The 24,770-nt window shown below is 43.4% G+C and overlaps 1 protein-coding gene across 3 annotated transcripts in view; it reads right to left on the reverse strand.

Moving 5' to 3' along the window:
- RNLS (renalase, FAD dependent amine oxidase) overlaps positions 1–24,770 on the reverse strand; it is a 280,392-nt gene that overhangs the window by 247,136 nt on the left and 8,486 nt on the right. For all 3 annotated transcript variants that reach the window (XM_049646052.1, XM_049646050.1, XM_049646051.1), the window contains exon 4: positions 23,019–23,177. In XM_049646052.1, the coding sequence (XP_049502009.1) occupies positions 23,019–23,177 (159 nt within the window). The remainder of the gene's footprint in view (positions 1–23,018; positions 23,178–24,770) is intronic.

Genomic DNA, 24,770 nt, shown 5'->3' on the forward strand with positions numbered 1-24,770 from the left:
ATATTTATCTTATTATAAAGTCATTTGTAAATGCAAAAGAGTATTCTGGCACTGTCCCTTATTCAGAACACTTTAAATTATGATAAAAAGGAAAAAAAATGCCTCGCTGGTCTTTTCATCTACTTGAACCAAAAATGAAAATTATAAAATTCTAAAATAAATAATGGTGACTTTACAAGCACTGAATGGTTGAAATAGAGACAGAGCTCACTGATTTATGTTGAGCACAATTAAGTAAGAGAATTAAGCTGTACCCTTTGTGCTAATTGCAAATAGACATTGTGTTTTTTTACTTTCATATAAGAAACAATGAATAAGTCAATGAACACTACCACTGAAAAAAAATTTTCTGATAATGATATCGGTTAAAAATAGCCAATGATTGGCTTCATGTTAGGGATAAATAGAAATGTCGCAATCTAATCCATGATTCAGAAAACTTATATCATATGTCAATGATTAAACAAGAAATTATCCAGGCAAGAAATGTTCAAGATCTTTCTTAACTAGCCATAAACTTATTAGCAGGCAGGCTACATACAATTTCTGCATAATAAATGTTAGAAAATCCAACAGTGTCACTTCAAAGGCAACAAGAGCTTTCAAATCCTAAAGTGATTTCTTACCAAGAAACCAAAACGATGCTTAGACAACAGACTGCCCCATGGGAACGACAAGGAAAGAATTATGGGTGGATTCTGGTGTGCCAACAACAGACATCCAACACACGCTGGGCTAAATTGATGGCATGTGTCTGAGCACTGGTGTGCTGGGGATGAAAGGTGGGGGGCACGTGAACTTTTCCATCATTATTCTGAAGCCATGGTCCTAAAGGGGATATCAACCCCTGGAGACAATCTCCAGAGATGTTACGTCCGTAGTTCAAGACTTCCTTCTCCTATTTACTTTTAAACCCTTTTCTCTTCTCACATTGATTTGCGATAGCACTAACTTAAAGAACACACTCCCGCCCGATCCAAGGTCACTGAGCTCCAAGGGGAAGTACACGGGAAAGTGTTTCCATGTGCCTGTCCTGGCATCTGTGTGTTCGTCCTGGTCTGCTAGAGGGAACTTTATGAATTTGGAGAGCACGCTTCTCTTCAAAGAATTAGTGGGGTCTTACAAAACTTACTAACAGGCACATCCTTGCAACATGCTAAGTGAAACGACTGTGGATGAAAAAGATTTTCTCTGGGTTCAAGTAAATACATTTCCAAAATATCAGCATTTTGAAACTTCAAAGCAATTTTGGCTTTCCCAATAATGGGTACGATGTAAGTAACTGTCTATGAAGGGACAAACCCTTTTCTCTGTAAAACAAAACAAAACAAAAAAGCTATCTCCTTCAAAGGCCTAATTAAGTTCCTAGATTATTTCCAAGTAAATTGCTCTGAGTTTCCTAGAACCACTTAGATGATCAGTTCTTGACTTAGCAAAACCGTAAGGATGTAAAGACTCTTTCAAACTTGCAGAGAAAGCAATTGGGATTATTTATAAGAGACAAAACAGGTAAATCCTTCACCGTCCCTACATCCTCAGTGAGTAATGATCATAATGTTCACAATTACGATCACTCTCAGATGAGAATGAGCGAGCTTCATTAAACACATTATTACAAATGAAAATAATTCCTGGGAATAGCAGTTTTGCCATACTGCTCTAACAAATTGCCACACACATAGTGGCTTAAAATAACACAACTATATTCTCTCACGGAAGTCTGAAATAGGTCTTAGGGAGTTAACAGCACGGTGTCCACGAGGCTGTGTTTGAGCCTCTGGAGGCTCGAGGGGAGGATCTGCTCCTTGCCTGTCCCAGCTGCCGGACGGCCCATGGCCTTTGACTGGCAGCCGCTTTCACCTCCAGAACCAGAAAGCACACCGTTCTGAACCCTGCTCTCTCCATCACATTTCACCTGCTTGCCCGCTCCCATGGTTCTACTAGACTTGCAAACCCGTGGGTCATTTGTTGGGCACAAGAAGCACGTAAATAGTAAGGAGCAGCGTGGTGGAGTGGTTAGGGTCTGGCCCCTGGATTCAGCCTAACTGGGTTCCAATGCCAGCTTGCTCGTTAACTGAGTCATCGGGCAATTTTCTCATCTTTAAACGGGACCTACTTCGTCAAGTTGTTTCAAGAACCAGCTTACTTCGCCACGTGTGAAACACTATCATATCCAAAACATAATATCGAAAAAATGAACTAGATTATCTTTTCTTAGTAAACACACTTAGATCTTTTTTTTTCCAAGGTTGCACATCGGAGGAACGGTTCCGATGGCTTGGAATTTTTGCTCCTGTTGAAACTACGGAATCCTCTGAGAGCCCCCTGGTCAGGACACCAGGTTCACCAGCAGGGATTTGCAATGTTAGTCCAGTTTTCAAAAAGCCCAAACAACCGCCATAGTCTTTGGTGGTAACCCAAGAAACCAGGCATTGTGACAGCGAATATGATCGTGAAAATTTAACAGAAAAGCCGAATCGGAGGGTGAGGTTCCTTGTCTTTCTTAAATGCCTTTGATTTAACGTGTCCCCATATCTCTTCAGACAGATCGTGTTGGCTCACGGCATCCTTCCGTTGAACACAGAAGAGTGGCTGGTGAGGAAGGAAAGCCTCTGAGGCCTGACAAACAGACACACTGGTAGACGTGTGTTTCACACAGCACCTGCCTCAGCTGTACTATTATTCTTCTCCGCTGTGCTGTCTGGAAGGGCCAAGACTGGATTTCAACACATGACGTACAATACGTGTTGCTCGAGATATAAACACTTAGTGGACATTAAATATGACATCAGTTTTCTTCCCCCCGAATAATTAAGCAGTGTGTTTCATTAGGAGTTTTAAAAACTCCTTCTGGCTGAGCTACCAGGGACAATGTTGCAGAAATGGAGACCACGGCATCCACAGAAATGTCTCCAAACGCCAACATGTATTTATCGACACATTCCCTAATCCCAGCGTCTTCACTTGGTCATCTGCTTTATTTACTCAGCGGCCAAGACTCTGGGTACCTGTCTCCAGACATCCAAGCGCGATGACGTAACCACCTCTGCGGGCAGTCAAGAGGCGGTGAGACCACCACCGTGGGAGAAGCTTTCCAGATCGCCACACTGAGGAGGCAGCATCACCAGAACCACCCCTACATTTGCTAATTTAATAGACAGACTCAGAGGAGCCTGGGTGGCTCAGTGGGTAGGACGTCCGACTTCAGCTCAGGTCATGATCTCACGGTTCGTGGTTTTGAGGCCCGCGTCGGGCTCTGTGCTGACATTTCGGAGTCTGGGGCCTGCTTCGGATCCTGTGTCTCTGTCTCTCTGCCCGCCTCCTCCCCCCCGCCCCCCCAGCTCATGCTCTGTCTCTCTCTCTCAAAAATAAATATTTAAAAAGATAGACTCAGTGAATTTTTAAAATTTACGTAGGTGCACCTCACGAGGTAACTAGCTATGTTACACTTTCACATTATTACAGATATATCCCTACCTATTTCTGAGGAGAGATATACTTTTAAAAGTCCACACACTCAAAGGCCAACAAATCATAGTAGGATTCTCTTGACACACACGGAGTGTTGAGCATTCCATGAAGCCCAGGAATGAGCAAACGAAGGCACGTATGTCGTTGGACAACAGCATCAATACGCACTGAGGTATGCTTGTTCGGAACCACTAGGAAGGGGAGCGGACTGCTACATGTGACTGTTCGGCAGGGCATCTGGCTTAGTGTCATTTCACACTTAGGGGAGTGAGGCTGGCGGACTGCATCCCACGTGAAAACTGCTGAATGTTCCCATGCACACGGGACCACGGAGCAACCTGGGGCTCTTGCCACGCACCCGCTGCCCTCTGCTATCGCATCTAAAACTCAGTCCCTCGTATGTCAAAAAACAAAAAACAGAAAACAAAACCAAACACCAAAAAACAAGCAAACGAGAAAGCCAAAAAACAAAATACACTGCCCATGCCTGTAAAAATAAATTGGCAACACATCCAATTTGCTTATGATTCTAAATGTGCTTCATAATACAAGATAAAAAGGGGGAAAGTTGAAAAATCATTCTTGTTTTGAAGCGCTAAACAGAAGGGAATGAATGAGTAGTGTAGGACAGATGAATTTAGAGAGGTAGAGAAATGTGCCACTCTGGAGTCAACCTGGAAAGCCAGTGTTGGCATCAGACTGATTGGCCGATTTACAAAATCAGCGAATGTTTGGTGCATAAAGAACCTTACACATCATCTACCCTGACCTCATGTCGTAGTTAAGAAGACTGACACCCAAGAAAAGTGGTTTGATTTCTTTTTTTTTCTATTCATAAACTGAAACCCAGGTTTTAAACTCCTCCACGTATAAAACATTATCAGATTTAAAACAACTAACACTGAAACTTACTACTGTAGAAGTTGGTATTAAACCCAGGAGTTGCTTCAGAATATATACAAATAATTATGTCTTAAAATTCCATTCCTCCTTCATCACAATATCCACACTCACACCCACACCTACCCACCTACCCACACACAAAACCCCCAAACTTTCTTTTCTTTTGGTTGTTGCTGTGCTTTGTTGTTGCTTTAGACATGGCTCTTTGCACATGGGGAAAAGATCACCCCAAATTCCTGCTATGATCCATTCAGTGGTTTTATTGTACAAGTAGAATGGTTTTATAGAAATAAAGATTATTGGGGCGCCCGGGTGGCTCAGTCAGTTAAGTGTCCAACTCTTGGTTTCGGCTCAGGTCATGATCTCACAGTTCATGAGTTCAAGCCCCACATCGGGCTGTGTGCTGACAGTGCGGAGTCTGCTTGAGATTCTCTCTCCTCTGTCTGTCTCTCTCTCTCTCTCTCTGCCCCTCCCCCACTTGTGCACACATTCCCTCTCTCAAAATAAATAAACTTAAAAAATTTTTAAAAAGAAAGATTATTTATGTTTGTAAAACTTCAAAAAATCATTCCGCTAAAATATAGTAGTTTGCTTTTCTTTTCATGGGAGTTTAGTGAGGAAACAGGCTAAGAGGAAGAATTTTTTTTTTTTTTTTTTGGTAACTGATCTTTTTTTCTTTCTTCAGCATACCATACGTGGATAGTAGGTGATGGGACAGTTGAGGCTAGAAAGAGTACAAATTGAAGAAGTCTTACTTTCTCGTAGTCGGCCACAACGTGTAACCAACTACACTGGGGATTTCATCATTCAATTAATAATCCACGCATTCAAGAAATATTCCTTGGGTGGTGGAAGCCAGAATAAGACTTGGGGAACTCAAGTTTAGTGGATGAAAGAGAGAAGCTAATCACTGTTAAAAAAAAAAAACAAAACTTTTTGAACCTTGGTTTGAATATGAGTTTTGTTTTTTCCTCCCCCCAAATCTAATGTATTCGGGAAAGGCGAAAACTTGTTAACCAAGCTGTTTGTAAACAACAATGAAATATTTCCCTCTCGCTCCTCCTCTTTGACATTTTATAAACATGCTTTCTGACATCTTTGCCCTGTGAAGTCACGTTCAAGAAACTCACATTTCAAACAGCGGTTATACACACGACTGCCTTTTTGCAGGATTGTTTCAGATTAGATTGTAGGCTAAATTTTAGACTTAGAAGCCTCTTTGGAGACCTGGACGTCAGTGGTCTCATTTTACAGAGGAGGAAAATGAAGTCCAGATAGACTGGCATTTGCCCAAGGTAACCGTTTAAAAGTTGATACAGAGAATTCTACATAGAATTCTAATTATTCTAATCCAATAGTCTGCCCAGTTTTTCTGCAGAAAACAGACACCCAGAAGCTCCTCTTTGTCAAATCGGGAACGCTTGCCCTTTGAACTCAAGAGGCAATGGCCGAGCCACTGAGCCACATGCGTCAGCCGCCCAGCTTCTTAACCGTGTCATCCCTTAATGGCTGATGTCCTCTGGCCACCAGGGACCGAGAAGTACAAGGCAAAGACAGAGAACTACCCTGCAAAAACCCCCACAGATTTTCAAAGCTTACCACTTACGACTAAAGAAAAATCAACGTATCAAAACAGCCCTTTCGTGAAAAATCAAAGTGATAGATTTTATCAAAAATTTTTAAATACTTCCAAAGTCTAAAGAAGAAAAGCGCTCCCTTCCCCCACCCCCTTTAAAAATAATTCTAGGGGCGCCTGGGTGGCTCAGTCGGTTAAGCGTCCGACTTCAGCTCAGGTCACGATCTCGCGGTCCGTGAGTTCGAGCCCCACGTCGGGCTCTGTGCTGACGGCTCAGAGACCGGAGCCTGCTTCGGATTCTGTGTCTCCCTCTCTCTCTACCCCTCCCCTGCTCATGCTCTGTCTCTCTCTGTCTCGAAAATAAATAAAAACATTTAAAAAAATTTTTTTAAATAAATAAATAAATAAAAATAAAAATAATTCCACTGTCAGTTGACACAGAAAAATCAAATGATGCAGATGGCAAGGACTGAGAACTATTTGGGGAATTCTGGTCTGTCCGTGGACTAATAGTCACATTTATTTATAAAAATGCAGATCTCTACATCTTCGCTCATGGATGACATCATCAGGCATTCGGATCCTGAGTGTTTGAGCCTGTGCCCAAATGAAATTCTACTGCTTGTGATCATAACACACCCTCATTTTTCAAAAAGAAAAAAAAAAAAAAAAACGAAAGCACTGAGAATCAGAAGGGACCTTGGAAAGAACGCGCAGCAGGAAAAAGACGTCAGGCTTTACAGTCAGCAGTTTGATTCTTCTAGTAAGTGGCGGTGTAGCCGTAGAAGGTGACTTTTATCTCCCTAGTCTCCCCTATACAGCGAAAGCGATTCGCTGTGGTTCTAAGTTCCCAGCTAGCCGGGTGCAGCAAGAAGTGATAAGCAGCAAGGGAACGAAAGGGAACCGAACCCTTCTGGCAATAGGTGCCAGTCACGTGACAAACACAAGTTAAACAGCAACAGCGGCAGCCTCTGTTGTTGACCCCTGGTCATGTGCCAAGAGTGCACCAGGAGCTTCAATACATTATCTTACTTACTCTTCCCAAATGAATGCCCTGGTGGGGTAGGAAGTATCATCTCAGTCGTTCAGAAGAGAGATCAGGGAGTCAGAGAGGTTCTGTTGTGTGCCTGAGGTCACACAGCTAACAAGCAGCAGAGCCAGGACTAGGAAGAAGAGTGGAAGAAATGGCCAGACCTTGCTCTAAGCCCAAGCACATACAAAACAACACATTTCGGAAGGACTGGAAAAGAAGTAGAGACAGATCCTCCCGCTACGACCTCCTGAAAAGCCGGGGTGAGGGCTCCTTAGCCTCTGTGAACTCAGAATATGGGACAATTCCTGGAATACAGCAAGCGCTCAGTAGACGCATGTAGGTTATAATTAACTGGAACGCAACTGGCAGCGTGGGTAATAAGGAATCACATTCTCCCAAAGCCAAGTCTTGGTGATGACAGTAAGTAGCAAAGGCAGAGAATTAGTGAGCACATTCATGAAGAAAGCCATCAGTTACAGACTGAAAACACTTTTATGTATCCCCTAATAATGACTGCTATGTTCACGGAGCTTTGCCACCAGTACATCATCATATAAATATTCCAATCGCCGAGTCTTGGCATTACCTTGAAACATAAAGGACAGGGGCGCCTGGGTGGCTCAGTCGGTTGAGTGTCCGACTTCGGCTCAGGTCACGATCTCACGGCTCGTGAGTCCGAGCCCCGCGTCGGGCTCTGTGCTGACAGCTCAGAGCCTGGAGCCTGCTTCGGATTCTGTGTCTCGTCTCTCCCTGCCCCCTCCCCCGCTCATGCTCTGTCTCTCTCTCTCTCTCTCAAAAATAAATAAACATTAAAAAAAATAAAAAAAAATGTAAACGACAATGAAGGGGATATGTGCACAAACACACACATGCACACACATGTATCTGTATTTTGGGACGGCTTAAAAACACTCTATTATATATGCTATATGGCAAATATCTACATAAAAGTTGTAAAAGTGAATCAAAAGCTCAATTTTCTTCTTTGTTTTAATTCAGTAGGCTCCATGTCTGACGTGGGGCTCGAACCCACGACCTCGAGACCAAGAGTCACACGCTCTGCCGAATGAGCCAGCCCGGCCCCCCAGCTTAGTTTTCTTTTATTCAGTTGATATCTACAAACTAAAGTCAGGGCAGAATAAATTCACAGTCTTGTTAGATACGTGCAGCCACATTTATACAAGTGGAGCTTCAGTAATTTGATAGCTTGTTCTTTTGGGGGGCAGAATGGAAACGTTATGAAAACAAAGAGAATGTTGGTCTAACAGAATTCTCAAAGAAAATATCACCGTGGTCAAACCAAAATTCCCCACAGCAACAGCCGACATACGGACCGCCACATCCAGTGACTAAATTGTGTTTACGCTTTTCTTAAGCAATCGAGTTCATTCTGACCATTTATCTACGAAGCCTTGTGCCAGAATACTGCCTATTCATTTTCTATATTCTGTTTGGCAAACAGAGCATGACACACAGCAATATAGAAGAAAAATATAATCCCGGGATGCGTTTGCAATCATCACAGGGAAGTGTTCTAAATGGTCTTGGGCCTGTGGCACCGGCTTTCTGAACCACATTTCAACACTGCCACATGCTGTTCATCTCTGTGTCCTGCAGTCTGTGAGCGCCACGCGTGGCCTCAGTTCAAGGATGAGTCACAGCCCACGTTTACAACGCTGTTAACTCTTCGAAGCACCAACCGGTCTTGGAAAAGGGAAGCGTAGCAACCTTAAGAATTAGCAATTCTTTTTTTTTTTTTTAATGTTTATTTATTTTTGAGAGAAAGAGACGGAGAGCGTGCAAACGGGGCAGGGCAGAGAGAAGGGGACAAGGGATCCGAAGCAGGCCCTGCGTTGACAGCAGACCGTCCAATGTGGGGCTCGAACTCGCGAACTGCGAGATCACGACCTGAGCTGAAGTTGGACACTCAACCGACTGAGCCACCCAGGCACCCCAAGAATTAGTAATTCTTCAAGAATTAATAATTTCTAATCAAGATTCTGTGAAACATCATATGTGGAATTTAAGAAACACAACAGATGAGATGGGCAGGGGAAGGGAAGGAAAAATAAGGTAAAAACAGAGAGGGAGACAAACCATTAGAGGCTCTTAAATACAGAGAACAAACTGAGGGTCGCTGGAGGGGCGGTGGGTGGGGTGGGGGGATGGGCTAGATGCGTGATGGGCATGAAGGAGGGCACTTGCTGGGAGGAGCACTGGGTGTCATATGTAGGTGATGAATCACTAAATTCTATCCCTGGAATCCTTATTACACTCTATGTTAACTAACTTGGATTTAGGTTTTAAAAAATTTTTTAAATGAAAGAAAAGATAAATGAAAAAAAGATTCTGTGAAACATACTATCGTATTCATGATAAAGCGGGTCTCTATGAGCACATTGTTTGCCTGTTAGAAGAGCAGAGAATCCACCAGGAAGATGTGATATATAATGCATTGAATTTACTAATGTGTTTGAATTTATTTTATAAATTTCATAACATTCTCTCTTGATCAATGCAGATTCTATGTGGTACCCCATAGGCACCCTTTTCCATACTCTAAGGAAAAAGATATTAAAGGCAGTGCAATACCCAGGTACCTGTAGTGTACTTCAGGAAAGGAGTCATGTTATATGCAGTTTTGTCCTTTTGTGACTGATAACAGAGAAGAAGCAGAGAAAATCCTTGTGCAATGAATATGTGGATGAATGAACAGGCACGGTTCGGAATTTCAGATATTTCGAGAGAATGATGACCACGTCCTCAAAGAACTACCATGGACCTCTAGTTTCCTTTTTAAAGAAAAGAACCTATCTAGAAAAAGATCCAAAACTACTTGTCATTTTTACATGTTCTTCCCATATCCAGCAGCAGCTTCAACCAAAGCAAAGGTTTCCCTGAGTGAACAAATCAACCACAAAAGGACTTCCGCAGGCCCTCACCTCCCAAGACATGCCCTCGCTCCACCTGTGCCCCGCTGCCCTGTCTCCCCTGCTGTTCAACTGGGGGGGACATTCCAGCTGCCACTGAAGGCCCCAACCTCTGTCTCCTACTCAGGACCCCGGGTTGTTTCTACAACACAAGATTCTGTCCGATCTGGTGCTACACCACCAAGTCTCCCCTTCCTACTAGATTCGTTCCATCAGCATACAGACGCGTTATAACATATCCCATCTTAAAAACACAAAACAAGGCCATTCTCAGTAGGGGTGATATCACCCTTAATGGGCAAAAACTGACTCTTGCGGGGTGGAAAATTCTTACTCTTTTTATGTAGAAAGCATATATATACACATACATACATATAGATTATTCACACACATATAATATGTAACAAATATAAACCGTATCAGTGACACCAGAATTTCATTAGGGTGCGGGAAGAACAAATAGAAAAAAATGTCTAAAATAGCTCCTTAGGGAAGGGATCATGAAAAAACCCAATTGACAAACGTGGGTCTGAACCAACAATCTCGATGTCTTCTCTTCCCGTTTTTTCTCAAGCCTTCTGCAATCTGTTTTCCGCTCCCAGTACCCCACAGAAACTATTGCCCATGTCACCCATGCCCGCCATATTCCCAAATCCAACGGCCAATTCTTACATGAGACTATACGCAGCATATGGCAGAGCTGACCACTTCCCTTCTTCCAACACGTCCTTGGCATTTTCTCCCTGACTACCTGAAGCCTTGAGATCCGGGATCAGGAAGAGGACTGATGCAAAAGGTTAGGGATTCTTGCACATTTGGATTTCAATCACTCTTGGACACACCGCCAGCCAGCACAGCTGTCGCCCAAGCCCTGCCTTTCTGGCCTGTATGTCTACAGTCTCCGTCCGTCTGGCAGTTCAGTCCTCTGACAGTCTAACTTCCACACAGCAGCAGAACTCCTCCATAACCTAAGTCTGATCACGTCATTCCTTCCACGGCGTTCCATCTCTTGCGGAGTAAAAGCCAAGGTCTTTATCACAGCACAAAGCCACACACAGCTAGGCCCTGCGTCCCCTCTGCCCTCGTCCTCCACCGCGGCCCCTCCTTGGGACCGTATGCCAGCTACACTGGCCTCCCTGAGAAACTGCTGCTTCTGCTCGGAGATCCCTCCAGACATTCTCATGTCTCACGCTTTCACTCCCTTCAGGTCTCTGCTGCTCAAACTCACTCGTCACAGAGCTGTTCACACTGTACACAGAGGTACGCCTTGTCACTTTTTATCTCCCTATCCTGTTCCATTTTCTTTCCCAGCACTATTACCTCACCTAGATATTGCCTTATTTCTCCTCCTCCTCCAGGAATAGAATATTATAGGATATTACGTCTCCTTCCCCAGGAATAAGAGCTCCTTGGGGGCTTTTATTGTTTGGTTCACTGCTATACTTGGAAGTGTCCAGAACAGTTTCTTACTGTATGTTTGTATCATGAAAAACCCGATTTCAACATCTAAATAAAAGACTACAGCTGCCATATTTTAAAAATAAAACTGGATTTTAACTTTCCTTCTTGAAATAAAATCTCATCATCTCATAGGCCCGTAGCAAATAAAACTATAAGATACAAAAAAAAAAATGTCTAACAACTCACAGAAATGGAAACCAAACTCTGCTTTGGCTAGAGTGGTTTTCTTTGGCTACTATTTCATGTAAGAAATTTTAGGAGACGCCAACATTCAAATAGCTTCCTCAAAGCAACAGAAACTTCTACACTGGTAAACACAAAACGCTCTTTTAGATTATCGCTCTCATTCTTTTCTAGAGCAAACATTCAAGTCAGAATGGGAAAGCGTCAGACTCTAGTAACAGCACTTGGGAAGAATGAGGGGGGACGCACGTATCCGGTCAGCGCAGAGCCCTGTCTTACCAATCCGACACAACGGAATGAGAAACTTTTTATATGAGATCCGTTTGTGACAAAGAAAAACAAGTTGGGGGGACAGCGTATCCACTGCAGAATGCTGGTATTCCTTTAGCCCTCCCTGCCTCTCTTTTGATCTCAATGCTTACAATTCCTTACTTCAAAATTAGTAGCTGAAGGTGGTAATACTTTCTTCTTTGTGTTTAGCACGTTTTATCCGAACCTTCCGAGATTTCCGCTAGAAAGCTAAAAATCTCAGCCCTCAAATTTCTTCTCTTTCAAATGCCTTTGTCAGCGCAGAAGGGAAACGGTTTAGTTCCATTCACTTCGTGACCGAGTCGGTGATAACGATGTAATTTGATAAACTATAGCTCTTTCCTCTTTCATTGCACCCCACATCTAGTTTTGACGTTTCTTTTTAAAGCCTTTCTGTTTTCGAAGAGCTCTGAATGGAAAATAGAGTTCCGAGTCCTGAAGGAAGTGCACAGTCAGTAAGGCAGCATTAAGTAGGGATCTTTTCTTCTGCCAGAGAAGCAACCTGGTGGCCTCGTTTGCAACATCACACCGCTATTGACAGCATGTGGACGAGAACACAAAGGCCACAACACTAACATCGTTGACATCTTTGTATCAAGCATGGGGAGATCACACACACCTGTGCTGGGGAAAGGGACAAGAAGGTAACCAGCCTGAATCACCAGCGCCTGGAGGAGACTGGATTCCAGATTGGCCACCCCACAGCTATGTGACCTCAGACAGGTTCGCTTGGCATCTCGGAGTCTCACTTTCCTCTTCGATAAAGTGGAGGTTAAATACTCACGAGGCAGGGGTGCCTGGGTGGCTCAGTGAGTTAAGTGTCCAGCTCTTGATTTCGGCTCAGTTCCCGATCTCACGGTTCATGAGTTTGAGCCCCGCATCGGGCTCTGTGCTGCCAGTGTGGAGCCTGCTTGGGATTCTCTGTCTCCCTCTCTCTCTGTGCCCCTCACCAGCTCTCTCTCTCTGTCTCTGTCTCTGTCTCTGTCTCTCTCTCTCTCTCTCTGTCTCTCTCTCTCAAAATAAATAAAAACTTTAAAAAAATATATTGTAAAAAAATACTCACGAGGCAGTTGTGAACAGTAAACGATACAGAGAAGGTGAAGTGGTCGACATACTAAACACTCACAAACTACTCTTGTTACTGGTTACCATCATCTTCCAGTCACCCTTCTATTCAGCCCCCAGAGGGACACGTACAAAAGTACGGAAACTTGCTCTGTCCGGCCAGGAATGGAATGGGCAGCCAGGACAAGGAAGAGGGGTGCCAGATCCTTCGAGACTCCAAGATGGAGGCAGGTCTCTGCCATTTCTGTTGACGGATGAATTTCTGAAGGGCGGCAAAGATTAGCCTTGGTTGCCTCTTGGGCACTAAGAAAGAGAAGGAAAGATTAACTGGAACCAACTCCCAGTCTCCGATACTTTGCAAATAATAATAAAGACGAGTCGATGAGGTAGATACAAAAAGTGAGGATCAAGACATAACAAATAAAAGGAATTTAATAGTAACAATTGGTTTTTCTAAAATTGAGGTCTCAGTTCATAAGCGTGCAGGCAGCCCAACAGAGCAGCTGATATCGGAGGAAGTCCAGAAACTGAATTATTTCCCCTCCTATGGAGACGGTCTGCTGGAAAAGCAATGAAACATGTTCCCTGATGAATAAAGGACCTTTGTTTCTTGTGCTTTTAATCAATGTCATTTCACCAAAATGTCAAAGAAAAATGAAGAATTTAAACTTCTTTTAGCAAAAAAGAATTGGTTCTCATTTTTCCATCAGAGTCCATGGGAGGTCCTAGCAGTCGTAGGGAGGTGGTGAGAGGTGTTCGTGGAGCGGTATTTATCATTTTATTCCACAGTACATAAGGTCTGAGATTATGTACCTTTACGGTTCAGTTTACTAAAGTTCTAAGTGTCTATTCAAGGAGAGCACATCCGCTAAGATTGGAAGCCTTCGCAACAACATCCCTCCAAGTCCCGCAAACGTTTTCTTCTTCCCAATCCAATGCCGTAAATTTACGTACCAACTCGAGGCACCCAGTCAGGTTCTAAAAGGTAGATTCGGTATTTCTGGTGAACGAGGACCTCTGTTTGCTCAACACTGTTCACGTGCAAGGCTCACCACATTCTGCCCCGAACCCACATTTCCAGCCTTATCTCCCCCAATTCCCCACCACAAAGCCTTTGCTCCCACCAAGCCGGTCCGTTTTCAGCCCCCAAAATATAAAATAAGCACCTCCATTTCCAGCTTTTGGCGAAGGCCTTTTTTGTTCTCCAAAGTATTTCCTTCTTTCCCTTCGGCCTGTCCTCCGAGACGTGCTTCAGACTGTGTCATTCATTCGTTCCTTCATTCAGCAAACAGAGACTGAGGACTGAGCATAGGTGAGGCACTCACAGGGGATCCCGGGAAAACAGGAACAGATAAGCTGGAACCAGCTCGTGTCTCCCTGTACTTCACACTCTACCAGAAAAGACACACATCCCCCAACAGATGCAGCCATTCATTATTTACAGTTGTGATAAGCGTTAAACACATGAGGCACAGGAAACGAGGATAACGCACAGTGGGAGAAATGGCCTGGTCGTGGAGGTCAGGAGGACATTCTTGAGGAAGCAGCTCTGCTTAGAGCCTGAAGGACGAACCGGAGGCTAACTCACGACCGAGGGAGGCCAACGAGTCAACTTTGCCGATGGGCGCATGGTTATCACTGAGTCCGGACATGTTATTAAAGGCGCAGTAAGGACATTCTTGCCTTCCAGGCCTCGAAACTGCAGCGGAAGTTTCCCGGTCACGCTGGCTCTCTGTAAAGTTGGGAACAAGAAGCACTAATGAAGCGACACTTGAGGGGCAAGAGGCCACCAGGAAAAGGACCGAGCCAACTGCCGTCAGAAGGTTGTGAGACATCACCGAGGAAGAACCGGCCTTACTACCCTGAGCCCCCCAGCCAGTCAATACGGAGAGAAAAGTCAGAGGGATGGGACTCGCAAAAGCTCGGCTTTATGGGAACGTCAACATTCCCAGAGAGAAGCTTTGTCCATCCAAATCCTGGGAGCGGGGAGAAGGGGATGCCCTTCCCTAGGAGCCCCCCTGCCCCAGGATGGTTCGGAAACAGTCCCTGGAGAGAGGGAGCTCCAAGAAGGAGCGGCCGTGTCCTCTAACCAGGTACTTGCTCAACTGCAGAGCCCTGGGGGGCTGAGGCAAAGCAGCCCCGCCCGTGGGGCTGTCGAGGAGAGCCACGGCCGCCTCCAGCCCAGGGGACACAGCCCTGGGAAGGTTCAGCATGAAGCTGAAACGTTGGTCCTCGGGGCCAACAACACACACCACGCCTCCTCTGCATGGAGACCCGTCACCGAGCATCGAACAGGAATGAACTCCGGGGAGGCCGAGGCCAACTCCCCGCCACCCAGGGCAGCCAGTCCCAGGAGCCATGCCCCCACGGAATACAGTCTGAGGGGGGCAGTGGGCAGATATTCAAAATCAGACCCCCAAATCCACCCAGTCACCAGCCCTGGTACCTGCCTGCCAGCCTACCTGATTAGGCCGCGGGAATGAGCTCTGACCTGATGCTAGCACAACCAGGACTGAGCCTTAAAAACTAACACGGGGGCGCCTGGGTGGCTTAGTTAAGCGTCCGACTTCGACTCAGGTCACGATCTCGCGGTCTGTGAGTTCGAGCCCCGCGTCGGGCTCTGTGCCGACAGCTCAGAGCGTGGAGGCTCCTTCGGAGTCTGCGTCTCCTTCTCTCTCTGCCCCTCCCTCACTTGCACTCTGTGTCTCTCCCAAACATAAAATAAAATAAAATAAAACAAAACAAAATAAAATAAAATAAAATAAAATAAAATAAAATAAAAAGGGGCACCTGGGTGGCTCAGTCGGTTAAGCGTCCGACTTCAGCTCAGGTCACGATCTCATGGTCTGTGAGTTCGAGCCCCGTGTCGGGCTCTGTGCTGACAGCTCAGAGCCTGGAGGCTCCTTCGGATTCTGTGTCTCCCTCTCTCTCTGCCCCTCCCCCACTCATGCTCTGTCTCTGTCTCAAAAATAAATAAACATTAAAAATAATAATAATAATAAATAAAAATTAAAAAAAAAAGCAAAAACCAACATGAGGCTACTCAAATAGCCAAAAGTGACTAAAAAGTTGTGGCAAATGACCATTAAGTCCCTTACTCTGTAAAGACGTGGAGTTCACACAGGAAACTTCGAGGTCCCTTCCGGGGAAGAATAAAGTTTTCTCATGCTTACACACATACAGCCAGGACTCCCTAAAAATGACTCACAATCACAAAGTGACTATAAAGAAAATAGTGATGACATTGGCACCTCAATAAATAAATGGAACAAAATGGATATCCAGAAACAAATGTAAGTATATATGGAACTTAACATATGGCAAATAAAGAATTTCAATTCTGTGGGAAAAACAAAGCTCATGATGCTGATAAAATCGGTACCACTTTGGGGAAAGAAAAATACCACCAAGTCAGATCCCTATCTCATACTTTATAAGATACATATTACAGATAAAGATTTAAATGTAAGGCATAAGAATTAAAAGTATTAACATACAATTTAGAATATTGATATGACTTTAGAGTGAGGGAAATAATCCTTAGCAAGTCAGAAACTCCAGCATCTATGAAAGGAAAGATAGATATACTTAACAAAATTAAAATCTTAAGAAATTATTATGGCAAATGATATAACAAAAAGCAAAAGACAAATAAATGATAGTCTGGCAAATGTCTGTGTTATCAAATGGAAAACATTAGTCTCTCTTCTATAGGAAATGCTCCTACGAGACAAGTAGCTGACAGCTCAGAGCCTGGACCCTGCTTCGGATTCTGTCTCCCTCTCTCCCACCCCCCCCCCCACCCACTTGTGCTTTGTCTCTCTGTCTCTCAAAAATGAATAAACGTAAATAAATAAATAAATAAATAAATAAAGTAATAAAAATATTTTGGGAGAAGAGAAGAAAGACTACTTAATTTTTTTTTTTACTTTACCTAACAATATCCAATACAGTAGGCATTCAAAAATTATTTGTGGAATGAGATAGAGAGGTAGAAAGGAATAGGAGGGAAATGAAATAGGTTTAAATATGTTTGTAAAGGGTAAAAAGATAACCACTAATGGAATGACAAAGCACGGAAGATCCTATACATAAACAATGGGAGAGAGGGAATAAGATAGACACTTGATAAAATTGGCCAAAAAAAAAAAAAAAAAAAGGAAAAAGGAAAAAAAATGAAAAAAAAAAGTAAAGTAAATAACAGACATCAATGGAAGCGATAAAAGCAACATACTATTTATCCCAATAAATGTAAAAGGGTTTAACTCCACTATCAGAAGAAACAGATTTTTCATGGTGGATTTAAAAACTTAGCCAGGTGGTGTTTTCTGGAAACACCTAAGTAAACGTAAAACAAAAGCGACACTATTCCCAATCTCCACAGATACCATAAAAGACTTCATAATAATAGTAACAAGAAATGTCTAAGATCTTAAGACAAAAGCTACAAAATTTTACTGAAGGACATAAAAATTCCTAAATAAATGCAGGATTATTTCATTTTTTTGAATAGAAAGGCACACTATTGTAAGGTGTCAATTCTCCCTAAATTAATGCTTTGGTTCAATGTAATTGAAATCAATATTGCAACAGGAGTTTTTAACGAAACCTGACTCTAAAGCACACAGAAATAAAACACTGATTAGCCAAGAAAACTCAGAACAAAACTCATCGAGAGGGCCTTATTCTAGTCTATATTAAAATTAACTATTTCCATGAGGAAAAGAATTTAGTGGAGAAAATCTTTGTTTCAGATTTGCACTTAACACTTTGTGAACATTCTGTGAGCAACACTTTGTAAAACTGGAAACCTCCTAAATGTCCATCAAGGTTTAACACATCAAGGTAAATCCAAAGAATAGAACAGTATGTAGTAAAAATCATGACACACATGAATATTCATTGGCATTGGAAAGATATTCCTAAAATATTATAAAGTAAAAAAAAGAGGAGGAGGGGTGCCTGGGTGGCTCAGTCGGTTAAGTGTCTGACTCTTGATTTCGGCTCAGCTCATGATCTCAGGTTCCTGGGATCGAGCCTTGTGTCAGGCTCCACGCTGAGCGTAGACCTTGCTTGAGATTCTCTCTCTCTCCATCTCCCTCTGCCCTTCCCTTGCTCTCTCTTTCACTCTCTCTCTCTCTCTTTAAAATAAAAAAAATTTTTTTCTTAAGAGAGGGAAAGAAAAGAAATATATTTTTTATTTCTACCTTTAAAAATATCCAGAAATAAGTATCAACTAGGTTAGTATCTAAGAGGCTGGAATTATGAGTGGATTTCATATTATTTTTAGTTTCTCATTTTTCATCAGTAAAATATATTAACAATAAAGTTAATTAAATGGAAAGAACAGGGGCATCTGTGTGGCTCAGTCAGTTAAGCATTTGACTCTTGATTTTGGCTCAGGTCATGATCTCACAGTTTGTGAGTTCGAGCCCGGCATTGGGCTTGCACTGATGGTGCGGAGCCTGCTGGGGATTCTCTCTCTCTCTCTCTCTGTCTTTCTCTTTGCCCTTACCCTCCTCATGCTTACTCTCTGTCTCAAAAACAATGAACTTAAAAAAATAAATAAAATAAAATAAAATGAAATAAAATGAAATAAAATGGAAAGAACAGAAAATATTAAGAATATATCCTGAGTGATTCTTAGGCCCAGCATGAAGGGTATCTGGAGCCAGGCTGTGTGGCCGGAGAAGGTGTGGGACAAGAGAAGATGGTGTGGTACGATGCTGGCTCACTGGGGAACCGATGTGAGGAAAGGGGAGGAGTGCTAGGCAGATAACTACTGAGAAAGTAAACATTCACTAGGGCATCTTCAGAAAGTTAGAAATGTACCCCCAAGATCTTCAATAGTTCATCAAAAACCTACCATCTGTGAATTTACCGAAATTTTTAAACCATTATGTTTTGGGTGAACAAGTGTTATAATTTTAAAAATATAAACAAAGAAAGCATTTCTTTTAGACTCAAACAAATAATACTATATCGGATGGCAAATTTCTGTACAACGAATTAAAGCACATGTACCCTTATTCTAAAATTGCCTGCTTTAAGGCCTCACGGTTGCTTTTCTTTGGTGGCTGTATTCTAGAGTAGCCGTCACAGGACCAGAAGGTGAATCGTGAATGATAAGAGGTTCTCTATATGGGCCATAAAGATTCCCTGTTCTCTCACCTGGGATACTGTAATAAATGTAATACACAATTGCCCCCCAAAAATGTAGGGAAAGGGAGCAGTGGGTAGGGGAGAATCCAGTCCACGTGAAATCAACAGGGAAGTCTTTCACGTAAGAGATGGCATTTGTATTGACCCAAAAGGGCAGATGTGATTTACAAAGGGGACGGGGACGAGAAGGAAATGCAGAGAAAGCAAAGGCAGGGGCTGCTCACAGTTCGTAGGAATTCGAGGCTTGGAAGATGGCACCCGGTTCCGTCCCTGACCAGCTATGCACTTCCGGGTAAGTCGGTCAGTCAGTTGTCATGCGCCTAAGTTTATTTCCCTGTGATGACTGTCGGGTTTGGGGAATTATGTTACAGTTACAGGTTTACGTATATTCCCTATTGCCATCATCTTCAGAGTCCTCAGTAGTTTAAAAATTGAGGGGAGCTGCAATGCACACAGGGTCCACTAGATGGCAACACGTGGCTTTGTAGATGAAGGTCTTTCTCGCAGGAATGGAAGAAGTGAAATCAAACGAGAGCGAGCGTGGTTAAGGTTCTCCAGAAAACACAGAGAGAAGACATTGATGATCCTCATACTGAGCTCATTGTTGAGATTTACAACAAAGAGAAAGCGGATGTTTTTAATCCCTTTTGTTTTAGACCCATAGGTAGTAAAGGGTCAGTGTTAGCACATTCTGCCAGGGTGACTTATTTCCTAACAGTGAACTAAACACAGAATTATTCACATGGGGTCCAATTCTGAACTGAGCCAACCCAAAACCCAAAGACCCTCACCCTCAGTCAAGTGTACCAAGTCAATCATCCATAAACGTTTTCATCACGAAGAGCCCACATAACCCATCGTACGCCTCCAATAAAAAGGAAAAGGAAAACAGTTCTATTTCCTTTGCAGCTTGATAACATTTTTTAAAATGGTGTCGTTATCATTGTTTATAGTAGAAGTAAACTGTCCTTATTTTTAGAGTTATGACTATTCACAAAATTGTTAAGAAAGGAAATTAAAATCATCTTCAAGCAATAACAATGTTAATCTGTTTCTGCCAAACCATTTTTTGTCAACAGAAAAGAAATAAAGATGCATCTATATACTTTTTCTAATTTAAAAATATTGTGGAATCTTTCCATATTAATAAAAATATTATTATACTAATGATCACTGGCACCCAATCTTCATAATCACTAGCAACATACTCTGACTGAAATGTCTGGCCGTTCTTGACAACACTATGCTTTGTGAAGTCGACAGAAATGGCATCATGGAAAAATGGGTAATAATTAGAGAGGGACCCAAGTAGAGAAGCTAAGGAAGACAGAGCGTAACAGAACCTCACAAATGAGCTGATGAGAAATACATCCCAGAAAAATGTGGCTGGAATGAGACAATGACCTGAAAACAGTGAATAATCTATGACCTCTTTGAAAAATCACATAGGTGATGAGGAGAGAAGGCCAGCAAAAGAAAGTACAAAGTAATGCCAAGACCAAAGTTGAAGTGAGTTGAGACAAAATGGCAGATATGGGAAGAAGACACTTCGTAGTTGTTGGGATACTGTGAGATCCTCGTCAAAGGGGGAACAGAAAAAAACTCTTCAAGTAAGTACAGTATCAGGAGGAAACAGGTGAAAATAAGAAAAAAGCTGTCTTCAAGACAAAAATGGACAACACGCCCCGTAAGAAATGATCCAGAAGGTATATCCTTATGAAATGACTGGACTCAAAGATAAACAGATACAAAAGATGTTCTTCTGAAATAAAGTATCTCTGAAAGGTTAGAAGTAAAAATGTTGAGCCAGACACATGAAAACCAAAGAATGAGCATCTCATTTATTGGTCAAGGTTGACGTGAAGGCAAAATAAAATTAAAATGAGACTAAAGAGAGACCTTTTTAAGTTACAGAGTATCATTGTAGTAAAGATACTTTATGAATCAAATAATACGGTATCAGAAGGTCACAAAGCAAAAATTGCAGAAAAAAATTAATAGCCATAGCCCCAGGAAAGACAGAAAGAAACAAAATAATAGTAGAATTAAGGTATCTCTCACCCCCACACAGTTCCAACATTCAAAAAAATAAGGATACAGCAGATCTACATAAAATTATCAATTAGCAGACCCTCCAAGATCTTAAGGGTCAGTCCATGCCATGACATTATGTTGTATATGTCACCATTTACAAATATGGAGAACTGCTTTCAAAATGCAATGTTAAAGGGTCTCCCCTCACATACAAAAATAGGTAGCTTTTAAAAACAGGAACATGCAGGGGCGCCTGGGTGGCTCGGTCGGTTGAGCGTCCGACTTCGGCTCAGGCCATGATCTCACGGTCTGTGAGTTCGAGCCCCGCATCGGGCTCTGTGCTGACAGCTCGGAGCCTGGAGCCTGTTTCCGATTCTGTGTCTCCCCCTCTCTCTGCCCCTCCCCTGCTCACGCTCTGTCTCTGTCTCAAAAATAAATAAACGTTAAAAAAAATTAAAAAAAAATAAAAAACAGGAACATGCAATTTACAGCACAACCAAATGTAATGACCAACCGCTGTGTTTCAGGTAAGTGTTACAGTATGTTATTTACCAGTCTCCAAATCAGCCCACCTGTTACAGACTCCATAGCAAGAAGTCCTCCTACGTTAAAGCGACAATAGAACAACAGAGCAGAGGTAGGCTTGTAAAAGAGATCCTTGAAATTGGTTTCATGCCCTTAGCTGTCTGGCAAGCCTTCCAGTCCCTTCTATGTTGTCATCTCAGACTGTGCTGGAGAAGGACCTACGTTGTTACCAGGTAGTGGTCCACCACAGATATTCGGGAAAAATACACTGCTTTCAAGGTGTAATAAGCAGCGATGTTCTTCCTTGGAGAACAATTCCCATTACGGCTCTAAAAATAAGATCTACAAACCGTATTTATTACCAGTTTTCGTGCTAATGGGGACATAAAAGGCTATTCCTCAGTTAAATCCAATGTCAACTTTAGTTCTACAAGAAAGTCAAAAGCTATAGGCACGACCATATCCACCACCATCCCGGGGCCCTGAAGCCCCGCCCACCACTGCTCTAACCCACCGGCTTCAAAGCAAGATGACGTAACTTCTAGAAGTCAGTGGCTCTGATGGATGAGTCAGGTCCAGTCACACATGACAGAAGAGACGAGGAAAATCAGCGAAACCTGTCATACACGGAAGCAAAGCAGGACCACAGAAGGGCTTTTCTTAAGGATCCAGGGAATAGGGAAATCGACAGAGACACAGAGTAGATTCTTGTTTGCTCGGGGCTGGGATGGAAACGGAGACAGAGGGAAGGTGCTGAATGCTTTAGGACTTGGGGTTTCTTTCCAAGGTGATGAAAATGGGTAACGGTCACATATATCGGGGAGTATACCAAATACTACTGACTCGTACACTCTAAATAAGTGAACTGTATGGTATGTGAATTATACCTCAAGCCTGTTTTTAAAAAAAGGAAGGGGAGAAGCCAGGTAAAGAAAAGGTGAACCGACAAGTCCCGAGCAGGGAAGAACTCAGTAGCCATCGCACTCAGGAGCCATCCAAGATGAGGCTTGCCAGAAGGTTGACGTAATCAATTCTTGAATCAGAAAAGCCTTCCTTTCCCCCACGAGGGCCACAAAGAGACCGCTCTTCATTTAGGCCAACCTACATGCACGTCCATCAAAAATATTTGCTTCTTAAAGGCAAGGGCAATAAGAACAATGTTCAACCTCTAACCGGTTAAAAAACAATCCTCTGGGTGTCAGTCTGACCTAGACCAATGTCACGAGCAAGTCCGTGGTATCAGTTTTTAAAACACGCAAAGCAACAGAATCCGTAACACACCCTCTGCTAAGCCAGTTTTAACCGAACTCATGCCCTGTGAGAGGAACTCCAGTCTCTCGGGCGAACGGCGCAGGCCGGGACTCACAGTTTGCGATGTCACCTCGGAGCTGCAGAATCTGCGGAACCGGCATGGTGAGGACAACGATGTCAAACCGCTCAGGGGAACCTCTTTCCTCGGACACTTCCCACTTGTCATTTCTCAGGTTGATCTGGGTCACACGGTGTCGGAAGGAGACCTCGGCACCTGTTCCGAAAGCGAAGTCATGTTCACGTGATCAGGATTGCCGTGCGAATGAGGACGCCGGGAAGAATCACAAACTGAATCCACTCAGGTGAACGAAACAGTGAAGTTTGTCATCTACGGCCCCTGGGGCTCACTTTCTTTCTCATCCGGTAGGATTCCTCTCCTTCTGGCACCCTTGGACCTCCGGGTCCATGGCTGCTCTGGGGGGTGAGGGGGAGGGGGGAAACTACTGCTACAATCAATAATAATAACCACAGCTGTCTTTTATTAATTGGTGGAAAACCTTTATCAAGAAGAATTGGAATTAAGAGAAATACAATCTAGAATGGCCAGTCATCTCATTTTCCTTCTTTGCATTTATCACCGAGGTATTTTCGTAATTATTTGAGTAGTTATTTGGTTATTATTCCCTTCCCTATTAAAATGTGAGCCCACGAGCAACGAATTACGCCTGTTTTGTTTCCACGAATACCACATCGCATACACAGTATAGCACTCGGCACATTCTATTTAATCGGTACCCGTTGAAGAGAACGAAACACGAACCATAAACCAAAAGGTAAGAAAATACAATTGGATCAATAAGCCTCCTTGGGACACAAGCACTTACCTCACATTTCAATTTTCAGAAAACTTTGATTTAAAAAGGACTTTACTTTTTTTTTTTTAATTTCTTTAAGCTTATTTATTTACTTAGAGAGAGAGTTGGGGGGGGGGTAGACAGAGAGAGAGAATCCCAAGCAGGCTCCACCCAGTCTGCACAGAGCCCAATGTGGGGCTCAAACCCACGGACAACGAGATGAGCTGAAGTTGGATGCGTAACCAAATGAGCCACCCAGGCACCCTTACTTTTTTTTTCTAATGTGCATTTATTTTGAGAGACACAGAGCGCAAGCAGGGGAGGGGCAGAGTGAGAGAGGGAGAGAGAGAATCCCAAGCAGGCTCTGCACTGTCCGTGCAGAGCCTGACTCAGGGCTCGATCTCATGAACCGTGAGATCGTGACCTGAGCAGAAATTGAGAGCAGGATGCTTAACCGACTGAGCCACCCAGGTGCCCCCAAAACAAGTCCACTTTTCATGCAGCCTCAGGAACAGAAAAAAAAAAAAAAAGTGAAGAAAGAACAAAACAGAAAAGCTCACTGAAAGTCCTGTCCATTGTTTCCTGCCACACCTCGGGCTCCCAGCCGCTCAAACACAGGCTTACGTCCAACCTGGGCCACGAGGCTTCCCTCCTGTGGCTGCTCTGGCTCAGTGTGAGCCCCCTCATCTCTGAGGTCCCTCCACCATCAGTGCCTTGATCATTCCTTCCGACTGATTCAAAACATCCGCGTGTTTTAGGTACGTCGGGTCTATCCCAGGGGTCAATCTCTTTGAGGCAATTAACACCATTCCGTTAGCAGATTAGAGCAAGGGCTTGTAAACTGCCTCCGACCTGCCTGAGGGTTTGTCCAAGGCCCCAGCCTGGGGAAGGTGCAGGTAACTGGGGCGTCCGGCTCACAAACACCGTCTCCACTCCTGCCAGAGCAGCTCCGCTTAGCTTGCTTCTGTTTATTTAGGATGTCCCACTCCGGCCAGGTCACCTTGCTCGCCTCG

The sequence above is a fragment of the Panthera uncia genome, chromosome D2 (genome assembly GCF_023721935.1).
Source record: "Panthera uncia isolate 11264 chromosome D2, Puncia_PCG_1.0, whole genome shotgun sequence".
NCBI lineage: Eukaryota > Metazoa > Chordata > Mammalia > Carnivora > Felidae > Panthera > Panthera uncia.